Below are 11,634 nucleotides of genomic sequence, written 5' to 3'. Positions count from 1 at the left end.
GAAAAAAATATTTCTCATGGTTCCTTCCACCCATATGTATTTATTTAGTTGTTTTTATTTCTAGTGCCATGTGCAGCTCAGAAGCATTCTGATCCACTCTGGTTCATTTCAGCGTGAGCAGCCCTGTACACTGTAAGTCACAATATAACAAAAGTCTCCTGACTCCTTTCCTACCCACTCAAAAGTCTATGCTGTATTTTCTCCCTTCCTGTTGAATTGAAAGCTATGCAAGTGTAGAAATGCGAAGTTTAAGCAGACCACCTTCTTTGCTTTCCTTGTTATCCACAACTGACAGGCAAGAGAAAAGTGCTGTTCAAACTTTCCCTATTTATCCTTGAGGTTCCCAGAGAGCTTTGGCTCAGAGTTGGAAATGAGCTGTCCTGTTTCTCCACTTCCTAATTTTTGTATCTGGGTGATTCCCAGGCTGCTCGGTCGCTGCTGAGAACCTGGGAGCGGACAGTTGCACTCAGGATTTGGGTCTCACTGTGCCAGCGTTGCCCAACATCAGACATTGCACCAGGCAGCGGCTGGCACATACCGGGGCCTTTTAGATGAACTCTTCTCCACAAAAATGACAATGGTGTCTCAGAGATACCATCGAGTCTATGCAATAGCTCTGAGCATTATTGGAGTCTAATTTAACCATGCTATTTAATTTAATTACAGATTTGTTGTAAGAAGTTGACTGTTGCTGCTGCTATGGCTGGTTGGGAAAGTTATCAAGAACTGTTAGTTTAAGAGCCTTTCATGTAAGGCAGGTAGACACTTGTAGTGCAGCAGCTGATGTTGTGCAAGTGAGATAAACCTTCATCAAAACCTGTGGCTCAGCAATTTCTGAACAACACAGGAACCAAAGTAAGTTTTCTCTCCTCTTTGATCTTGGTCAAATTACAGCTGTTAGGGGACAACAGTGGTGACTGATCTGACAATCCATCTTTGCCTGTTTGCTCGAAGTGGGAAATGCTGACTGATGTCAGATGAGGGGTATGAACCCCTGTAAGCAGAGCCTCACATTAGGCAGAAATTCAATTGCACAAATGGGACTGAATCCAGGAAGTATATTCTCACAGTTCCTGAAATGAATCAGGACATGGAGCCACTGAAATAGCTGACCAGGTACAAAAATTTTTATTCTCCTTTTATTAAAATGTGAAACCACTTACTTGCCTTCAGTCCCTTTTCTTCTCCCTGTGTTGTGTATGGAGACCTTTTCATTCAGGAGTTATCTAATCTGCCCCTAGGTTGAGGCAATTACCTATCTCCCTGGGCAGATCAGACTGAGCTTGCAATTTAAACCCAAGACAAAACATTAATCATTTTTCTCATTATTGCTAGTCTCCAATCTTGTTGTGCCTCTTTTGAGAATGAAAGACAAAGAATGTAAAAGGGATGATAATAAGACCTTGAAGAGAAAAATGTATTTTGGTAAGGTTTTTCTACTTTCAGAGTTTGAAGAACATAACTGTACAAAAGAGATGGGATAATTAGATATTGAAAAATACACTTTAAAACAAGTTCTAGGAGACGGACAAAAAAGGCACAGACTCCTTTTTGTGGTTGTGTAGTGAATAACTGTTCAGATTGTTCCAATTCCAGTAAAGGGAATGAGAAGAGATAAAGAGCATCTTTAAGTGAACAGAAGGATCTCCCTTTTCAATTTTTTTGTGAAATATGTATTTATGGGACTTGTACACAGACAAAGAGAAGGTGAGAAAAAGAAGGAAAAAATACTATATAACAGGTAGTAGCTGACAAGACCAAAATCATTCAATAGCCAATTCAGACACAGTGAAACCTTGTAATTGTATATCACCAAAAAAAAAAAAGTATATTTTAAAATAACTGTACTTGTTTAACACTATGCTGCTTTGAACAGAAGAGAACCTCAACGATCCATGTGGGAGTTGGGGAGCCAGTTGTTTTCTTTCCAGCTGATTGTTTTTGCAAACCTCTCCAGGGAGAAAAGGTTTTATGCAGTCTTTAAAACGTTTCAAAAGCAGAATCCAATGTAATCATGTCTTCTTTAGTGTACTTCAGTATGGTCTCTGTTATCTACACCATTGACTAGTTGTGTGCGTGTGAAGCAGTTTTACTCACGCTTGTACATCTGTTCAACTCTGTGTTATAATCTCAGGTTCCTGTTCTTTAAGCACAATGGTCTGTCAATGCTGTAGAATACATTATTAGCTCATGGTATCCCAAATATTTTAATATTCTTCAATACACTGAGTTTTCTTTTCATAGGTTTTAAAGTTTGGATTGCGGGTGAGAGAAAGGAAAAATGTGACAGACTGTTGTTCCCAGTGTTGTAGACCAAAGGGCCAACAGCACTCATCTGCTCCATGCCACAGAACACAGCAGCACCGAACGGATTTTAGTTGTATTCATGTTCCCATCACGATTGATGTGTTGTCTTTGAAGTTCTTCCCATGGTTGCTCTTGCTCCCTTATGTGTGTATGCCATATGTACCTCTGAGTTTGAGGAGAGAAGAGGGAAGGAGAGGAATTTCATTTCACCACATGACTGATCCCTCGCGCAGGACTGCAATGTGTTTAGCCTGCCTCTGCTAGACTGGGGCTGTTGTCCATTTGGAGGCTGCTTTGTGACTGCAAAGGCAGTGAAACTTCGTGTCTGTGGCATAAGAAATAATAGCTTGTGCTGACTGCTTCTAGCTTTCTCCCAGATTTTACCTCTTTCTCAAGTATATCCTTTATTTTCTTTTTTCTTTATCCAAATCCAAGGGATTCTTTGATGCACTTTTGACAAGCTTGTAATGAGATGTCTCCCAGCTGCAGTACTCTTAAATGCTTTTGGGAAAAGAGCATAAATCTTCTGGTTCCTGTTTGTGGCCCTAAACTCCTGTGTGCCAGTGTTGAAGACTGCCTGTTCTCTAACTAAGGCTAACTTTAAAAAACCAAACCATACCGAACAAAAAAACCAAAAACCAAACCAACCAGCCAACCAACAAAAAAAACCAACCAAAACAAAACAACAACAAAAAGAAAACAAAACCAAACACTCCTCAGAAACTGCCCCCAAAACCTCCCAAACCAAAACAAACAAAAAAAACCCAACAAACCAAGCCATCAACAACAAAGCCAACCAAAAAACAAAACCCACCAAAAGCCCAGTCTGAAACAAAACAGCCCAGACCACACTAAACAAAACAAAACAAAACAAAATAAAATCTTTACCTTCTTTCCCCTGTCCCATCTTCCCCTACAATTGTCCTCCTTTAGACACTGACATGCACATCAAGGCTCCCAAAAGAGCATTCTCTGTAGTCAGTACCCCCTAGGGGCTGACTTTTAAACTCTTGGCTCAGCTCAGTGCTTGTCTGACACCTTCATGTCCAGATGATGACCTTCCAAAACAAAACAATATCTTGTTTTGTGGCAACTTGCAAAGTTCTAATACATGTTTAAATTGAACTGTATTGTTATCTGGTGTCTAGACCCACTGACGTGTCTGCCTCACTGAGAAAATGATGTATTTTTGGTGTTGCCTTGTATTGTAAACTGTAGTACTTAACACAGTATCCTAGTACTAAGAGCTTGTGTAATGGATTTATAGGTTTTTATCAACTCAGCAAGTAACTCAGGGTGTTAAGGGCACATAGACACACTTTTTTCACTTTGAAATCTGTCAAATGTCTGAATGTTGATGCTCCAGCTTGCCTGAATTTGGAGTTTACATAAGTTAAACAGTTACAATTTTAATTGTTCTTATGTTATTTACAAAACTGTAGCAGTCTAGTGCCATGGCAATGGCTGACATAAACAACTAAAATAAATACACATCAGTACTTAAGTACAACTAACAACGAACAATAATGAAAATTGCATTTAAAAAAAAGAACCTCAGTTTTATTTTTTGGAGTATAAGAGACTAAATGCCAAGATCACTTTTTAGTGTAATAATGACCATTTCAAAGATCAGTTGAGCTCTAAATTAAATTAATTCAGACATTCATGTTCTTGTTTAATTTGTATAATGTAGCCAAGTCACTCTCTGAGAGCCCAAATGTTGAGAAAACTCTTCATAGGTTGAGCTGGTATTTGCTATACCAATGAATACCACCACCGGTTTTCTTCCAAGCTGTGCTTTTCAGAAGACAGTGACTAAAATTGTTTGGGTGGTCAGAATGAGGTACAGGTTATCAAGACCCTCAAGCATTGTGCTAGGAAATGTTTCTGGAGCTCTCAGTGGAACTGGGCACTCAGTTGCCGTGGCTGGGGCAGTTCTCTGGCAATGTAAAAATGTCAAAGTGTGCAAGGAATGTTTAAACCAAACAGGAGGCAGCTTATTAGGTGTTCAAGATTACAAAGGCACATTTTGGGGTTACAGATTTGGGCTTGGGAGTGTGAAGCCTGACTGAGTCCTGGTTTAGATGTCTGAATCCCTTTTTCAGATTTGGGCCATAGCAGAATTCTGTGGAACGTACTTTTACTGTTGTAGAAGAAAGCCCAGGAGTTGATCCTGGAAATGTGAAGCATATAGGTAGTGTTTGCAATAATGTTTTCTGTGCTGCTTTCACCATAGGAATAGAAAGATCAGGCGCAGAATGATTTTCTGAATAAAGACAGTACAGCAGTTAGAACTTATCTAAGCTTGTAGGATGATTATAGGAACACTAAGACCTTGAAGTCTGAACCACGTCTGATCTTATGTTTTCTTTAAAGTTAATTTTGTTATATTTACTATGAAAGCAGACACACATGGCAAAGGGAATCCATCCAAATTCTGTCAGGGATTTCCAAGCAAGTTTAGGCTGAATTCCAGCTTTGCCCATTGCTCTCAACTACTCCTATCAGGCACGTACCATATGGTCATGCAAACAAATACACGCACAGCTTTTTCTTTTGTCAAATAGTGACAAAACAGTTTGGGACCATATGCTGCAGAACACAAGTGAGCACTCTAATTGCTTTCATGAGTACGGCGAACCAACCCAGAAGAAACATGCAGTTGTCCAGGCTTCTTTGCCTACTGTACATATTTTTTTACAATACAGAGGAAGAATTTGTACGGTGGTTTCTTCACAGTAGTGACTTCACCTCGGTCCTGCCAAGTGATTCTTCTTGCAAATGTGAAATATGAAATGGCAGTTTTTGTGGTCAGTGACAAAATCATTTGTGGCTATGAAGGAGACTTAAATTCTCAATAGCTAACTCGGTCTAGTCATTTAGCCTTCGTAACGTAACCAGTTTCCCCTGCCAAGTCAGGAAAATAATTCACAAATTCAGTTTCTATCGAATGCTAATCTATTTTTAAAAAATTTAAAAAGGATCCGTATCTTAGTTGTTTTACAAGATTTTTTGAGAGCATCAGAAAAATAGCAAAATACTACTTTTTGGTATGATTATTCAAAATGTAGACTAATTTATGCAAGCAGTTTTATCCCCAGTTGTGCTTGCAAGGTAAGAAACTCAGCTGAACAATCATAAGCTCCAGAGGAACATAGACTCAGAGCCTGTAAGGTTTTAGGCAGGTAACTCCTACAGGTTTTAACCAATTAAACTTTATTGTGAAAGGCACAGTATTGTCTCTGCTTTAGTTTCTTGGGCACACTGCTTGGCACTGAGTTGTTCTATTGCCTGCATTAGAAAACTAATCCCATCACCTAATAAGAGGAGTTCTTATCATCCCAACTAAACAGCACATATTGCTAGAATTGTGGAATAAAACAAAAAATGGGGGAAAGGAGACAGAACACTGCAGGCCTGGTTATGTTTTATTTTCTTTCTCTGTTGCTCCCATGTCATCTACTGAAGGAGGTGCAGTATCATGTAACTGGGAAGTAACATACACACTGGCTACTTACAGCCAGTGGCAAGTTAACAGCTTTTTAGAGAGGAGTGGAAGAGTGTATAGTCTTTTTGTTGTCCTCAGCTCATGTGGCGCATATGCTTCCCGTATCACATTATGTGGCTCTGTGATCTTGCCCATTTCCCCAGAGATCAAGGCTTTGTTCAGCTCTGCAGATGATATTTATGAAGAGTGAGAAAAAGTCATCCAGATACCTGCAGGTCTATTAGTTGGGCCTCAGGAATTTACGAAGCTCTGGAGTAGAGTTTGGAAGAAAAAAATTAACATAATGGATGTTACTAGAATAAAACTTATTTACTAAAGATATATCATGTTAGGCAACATGATATATCTTTAATATAGCCATATTTTGAATTGCAAACTGTTAGGTGGAGGGATGCTTTTCATTATTGATCTCTGATATTTAACACAGATTTAACATATTCACAAAAAGCCTCAGCACATGTCATCAGCATGCAGTCAAAATTTTTTGCTGATGCAGAGCCAAGTGGTATTCTTGACAAAAGATGGAGCAGGGTATCTTACAGAAATAATTGGTCTTCATGACTTGAGATACAAAAAAAAAGGGGTTGGAGGATTCATGAGGCCAGACACATAGAATTTGAATGCAGTTCTCTGCTGTTAGGTGTATGCTGGTAATGATAAAGAGAGCATAGATTTTTCTAACACATCATACAACGTCTGTAATCATCAGGATGTATTGGTTAGTCTTTTCAGACCAGAAAGGAAATTAGAAATTGTCTGGTAGAGGAAGCATCTCCAATACTATGCTGAGCTTGAGCCACCTATCTTTGGAAAGATTAAATCAGATTGCCAAAAATACAGGTGGATAGAAGGGTAGGCAGTGGCAGGAAAAAGGATTAGAGTGGTCAGGGAATGCAGAACTGGTCTTTTCAGAATAAATTTTAAAGTGTATGCTTTTTTAGTGTAACAAAACAAAGGTTGAGGTATCATTCTGGTCATTTATACTGTAGACAGGGGAAGTGGGAAGCTATTTATGTGAAAATGTAATAGTGGCACAAGAGATAAGGAGTATAAACTGGTTATGAATACATATAGGCTGGATATTAGGAGTATGTTTCAAACCATCAAAGAGGCAGGGTCTGAAGCAGCCTTTAATCTAAAGAGTGGACCTTGTAAAAAACATCCTCATTACTTCTACATTACATTTCATATGTTTACGAAAGGGATTATAACATGTGGTGTTGTGATGGGAAGGGACCGAATTCAATCAGTCCTACATTCCTTCCAAAGGGGGATCAGGACCTCCCTTTGTCATCCTTAGGTGCCAGGAGAATTTTCAAGATGGAACTGGAGACCTAGAGGAAAGAAATGGCATGCAAAAGTAGGAATAAAGAGTATATTGTAGAGTTTGCCTTTGTTGGCAATAAGAAGTAAATTTAATAGAAAATTGATTTTGCTGCATATGAATTCAGAGCTTGATTTGAGGGAGTACTTAAAGGAATTTGTATGTATTCAGCACTATTCAGCATCAGCTCTCCAGAAATTAAGTCTAAAACAACAGGAATGTTGTATTTATAGGCAAGATATGCAATTAAATTTGCTGTTATGTTGTAACTTTGAAAATATGGCGAAAAGTCAGGTGTTATGTGTTCTTGGAGTTTGTACGACATAGTTAACAGATGCCTGCTCACAATTCTGCCAATATCTTAGAGTACTAATTTTTTTGAACTACAAAAAACGTAAACTAAAAAGGACTTTGAAAAGCTTTTTAAAATTCTGCTCAGAACGCCCTTATTTCTGGTAGTAAACAACTGCAAAAAGTTTTGAAGTTTTACTCGGAGCAGAGTAATTTTCTGTTTGTTGAAGATGGAACGTAAAATTTACTTTCGACACCCTAACATGCGAGACTCAGTAGAGCACGTAGAGGAACATCTCACTCGTGGTGGTCCTTGCGTCTTGGAGTAGGTGCCGTGGGTCTGAGGCCGCTGAGCGCTTTGGGGTAAGGAGTAGCTGTTTTCAATCACTTCACGTTGTGTGCGGTGCCGATTATGCTGGGCGTTGGACGGAGGCAAAGGGGAGAAGCGCGTTTGGCCGACGCGCCCCCGCCCGCTTATTTTTGGGGATTCTTCTGGGGAAGCTTGGAGGCTCCAGAGGCTTGTGGGGGCAGGACTCTCCCTTCCGAGGGGGCCCAAGCCCTGCCTGGCTCCTGGGGGTCGTCAGTTCTCCCTGTCCCTGTGCGGAGGGAAAGGCGGGTGCGGGCTCCACGCGGCGGGGTTGCCCCCGGCAGAGGGTGCCGGAGCGCCCGGACGGTCCCAGTCCTGTCCGCCTCTCCGCGCCTTTCCACTCCCCGCTGCCGGGTTTGTCCCGAGTGACGTTGGGATGCTGGAGAAGGAGGAGGAGGAGGAGGAGGGGAAAGGAGCGCGGCTTCCTCCGCCCCCAGTCGGGGACAGTCCGTTAGCGGGAGCACAGGGCCGGCTTGGCGGTGCCGAGGAGAAGTTTGCGGCAGCGCCGAGCCCCCGCGGCACCGGCGCCGGACCCCACTGCGGCCGCAGGCGCTGCTACCCCGCAGGCTCTCTGCCGCGGCGGCCGGGCGGGCGGGCAGCATGGTCCCCGAAGCGGGGCGGCGGGGGGCGGCGGGCCGTCTCTTGGCTCTGCTGGCGGCCGCCTGGCTCCTCCGCGTCCGCGCCGCAGGTAAGGAGCGGGAAGCCGGCTGGCGGGGAGGATGCTACTGCTTTTCGGGAAGGGACGTGCGGGTAGAGGGAGGCAGGGGAAGCTGCGCGTGTGTCTAGGAGAGTTGCACGTATTCACTTGGGACCGGCGGAGCCGCCAGCATCCCCAGGTGGTGGTTGGTGTTGGTCACTTACTTTTTCTTTCTTCCCTCCTTTCTTCCTTTTTTTTTTTTTTTTTTCCCTCCTTGGTTCTTCTTGGCAAAATGGTAACCTGACCTTGCCTTTTTTTTTTTTTTTTCCCCTCTTTCTTTCTTTCTTTTACGAGGGGGCGGGGGATAGCAGGAGACGAGGGCAGCGGTGGTTGCACTGAGGAAGGCTGGCTAAAACCTTTTCCCCGATCGCATCCCGCCGCTCCTGCTCCGCTGGGGCGGCGGGCGCTTCATACCTCTCCTCCGCCGGTTCAGCGCATCGAGCCTCGTTGGTGGCGACTGGGGGAGGGGAAAAGAAGGAGAAAACAAAGGAAAAGTTTTGGGTTTTGTTGTTGCCGAGGGTGGATAGCACTGAGTGGAGCCTCCTCCTTCACTCTGCCCGCCTTCCACCCCTCCCCTCGGAGTGGTTATAATAATGTGTTATTATTTGGGCCGTTGAGTGTTGCCAGAATCTCAGCGGGAACGAGGAGGAAGGGGTGGGGATTAAAGTTGAGTGGGCGAGGGGGCAGCCGCCGCTCTTGCAGCTGATGGAGACTCGGCGGGATCACTTTCTGTGTGTTTTTGAGCTTTAAAGGGTCCCATTTCCTCTGTATACCTGTCCGACCCTTGGGGACTGAGGAGGTCAGCATTTAGACTCAGGAAACACTAGGACTCGGTTCAGCGAACTCCGCGACTGTTTTTAGGGCTGAATAAACTACCTTTATTAACATCTGACCTTGTGCCGTGGCGGCGGCAGTGCGGCTCCTTAACAGTTGCCAGTTTGTCCGGCATCTCTGAGGCGAGCGCCGTGATTTTTAGGGACGTGCTGGGCTGGAGAGCCGCGGTGGTGTAAAGAGTTACAGTTCCTGCAAAAGAAGCCGCATAAACTTTGCTAAGCCTCTTTTTTTCTTCCCTCTCCACTCACGCATAAGATGTGTGGTGCTTTCAAAGCAGAAAAGGGGGGGGTTTAACGTTTTCGTTTTCCTTGGGATGTGAAATGCACCGGGAAGGTAGGAGCTGCCGGATTGAGCTCTTTGATCTTTCGTGAAACCATTATCTGGAAAATTGCTCTCTCCCCCTCTGCAGCAGATAAACCTTGCACACAAACTCCTTCCCGGGGCCTTTTGCCCAGGGACTAAGGGAGGAGATGTCAGGCGGCACCACTTCCATGCCAGGTTTGTCACCCTTCCCGTGCTATCCCCACCCGGGCAGTGCGGGAGCTCGGCGGGCAAGCAGCGCCTTCCCCCTCCCGCCTCTCCTGCCTTTAATTGCACCGAAGTGCAGGAGGAGACCGATGATGTCTTTAAGGAAAAACAGTGATGCTGCAGATTAGAGGGGACTTGTTAATCAATTGCACGTTTGAAAGGGCTTTTCTACCCTTTGTTGCTTTCGCTAATCCATTTACCTCCCCCCGGGAGGTGACAGATGCCTATATTTCCTGTTATTCAGCTCCGGGGGCCTAGGTCTTGCCATTTGTTGTGTTACCGTGAGGGGAGAGGGTCAGCAGAAAGCTAGAGGTCTGGGGGTTTTCCGGGGCGGGGGGGCAGAGCGGGAGGCGAGCGTGTTACAGCTCGAGGATTCGGGGTCAGTTCACGTCGCGTTTATTTTTCCTAGTGCTTTTATTGCTCCCTTTGAAGGGGGGCCAGCTAGCAAATTGCGCGGCCTGCCCTGCCTCTCCTGCGGGGTCGCGGGCTCCGGGGGTCTCTCTGCCGACAGAGGGGGGCGGGGGGGGGGAATTTTTGGCGAAAGCTGCGCCTCCTTCCGGGGCCGCGGGTCGGATGACGGTGAGCCTCCGCGGGCTGTGAAAGAAGGTGCCAGGCTTTCTGTCCCCGTTCCCACTCTCTTCCCCGAGCAGCTGAATCTGTTATTTTGGACGCAGCGGGAGGGAGGCTGCAGGGTGTCCGCGGAGATTCTTTTCTTCCTTCCTTCTCTTGCAACCCTTCCCCTGGAACCCTGCAGCCCGTGAACACCGACGCTGATGCATCTGCCACCGCCAGCGTCTTTCTGCGCTCCTGGAAGCTCCCCCGCTGTTTCCGGGGGGGACACGGTCTCTTCGGCCACCGCCGGGCCAAGCGCGGAGCCGCTTGCGGGGGGAGAGCGCCGAAAAATGGGCAAAAAAGAAAAGAGCTCAGGCGGCTCGAGTTGGGAGCGCGGCAACGCATCCCCGTCGGCTTTTGTGGGCAGTGGTGCTGCTCGCTGTGCCTGCGTGTGCCGTCAGGAGACATTCCACATTTGGTGAGACCGTTTCAACCTTCTCGGAGGCAGCCTCAAATCACAAACTGCTATTAAAAACGGATTTGGGGATTTAAATTTTGTTTATTTATTTTTATAATGGTACCCCGTAAACGGGCTTGTAATAATCGCCTCAGCTACCTGTGGAAAATGTGGATTTGGTATCCTTCGACAGGCATGAAGTTCGAGACTCCATTTTCTTCACTGACCGTGCGGCACGGTGCTTGAGAGCCCGTAATACCAGCAATAAATACTTGTGTACTTCTGTTGTTAAGCGGTATTCTTCTGTTTAATTAGATTTGCTTAATGGCAAACCGAGTCTTTGATAATCTACATTTCATTTAAACGCCTATTTTTGAAAATGTTATTTCTGTATTTTGAGTGTTCACTTTACAATATGACCAAGTAAGAGGCAACAGAAATTAGGATCATAGTTTTTTGAAATTGGTGATGCACGGTGTACTCGGTTTATAGACTTGGCCCCTTACTATTAAATAGGAAAGGACGTTTAATCGGCTTGAAGTTAATACTCATGTGAGCTGCAAACTATGTAGAATGTTGTATTTAAAAACACAACCAAAAGTTTTGTCAACAGAATGTCTGGGAATGAAAACATAATGGTAACTCTTGTATGATTTTCATGCACTGAAGTTTGTAAACTTCCACCTAATTTTATAAAGAAAAAAATCCTAATTTTTTAGAGTGGATAAATGAATACAAGTATAGATTACTTCTGCATGCCTTTAAATGC

General features: G+C 44.3%; 1 protein-coding gene across 1 annotated transcript in view; it reads left to right on the top strand.

The window, feature by feature from the left end:
- Nucleotides 1–8,289: 8,289 nt before the first annotated feature.
- Nucleotides 8,290–11,634, top strand: part of ROR2 (receptor tyrosine kinase like orphan receptor 2) — a gene marked incomplete at its 3' end in the record, with an annotated part of 144,992 nt that continues 141,647 nt past the window's right edge. Inside the window, exon 1 of the mRNA XM_080362410.1 lies at nucleotides 8,290–8,485. Within this exon, the coding sequence (XP_080218536.1) occupies nucleotides 8,398–8,485 (88 nt within the window). The 5' untranslated portion in view covers nucleotides 8,290–8,397. The remainder of the gene's footprint in view (nucleotides 8,486–11,634) is intronic.

This window comes from Nesoenas mayeri (assembly GCF_963082525.1).
Source record: "Nesoenas mayeri genome assembly, chromosome: Z".
NCBI lineage: Eukaryota > Metazoa > Chordata > Aves > Columbiformes > Columbidae > Nesoenas > Nesoenas mayeri.
Note: the sequence above shows the minus strand (reverse complement) of the source record. Positions and strands in the feature narration are given on the sequence as shown.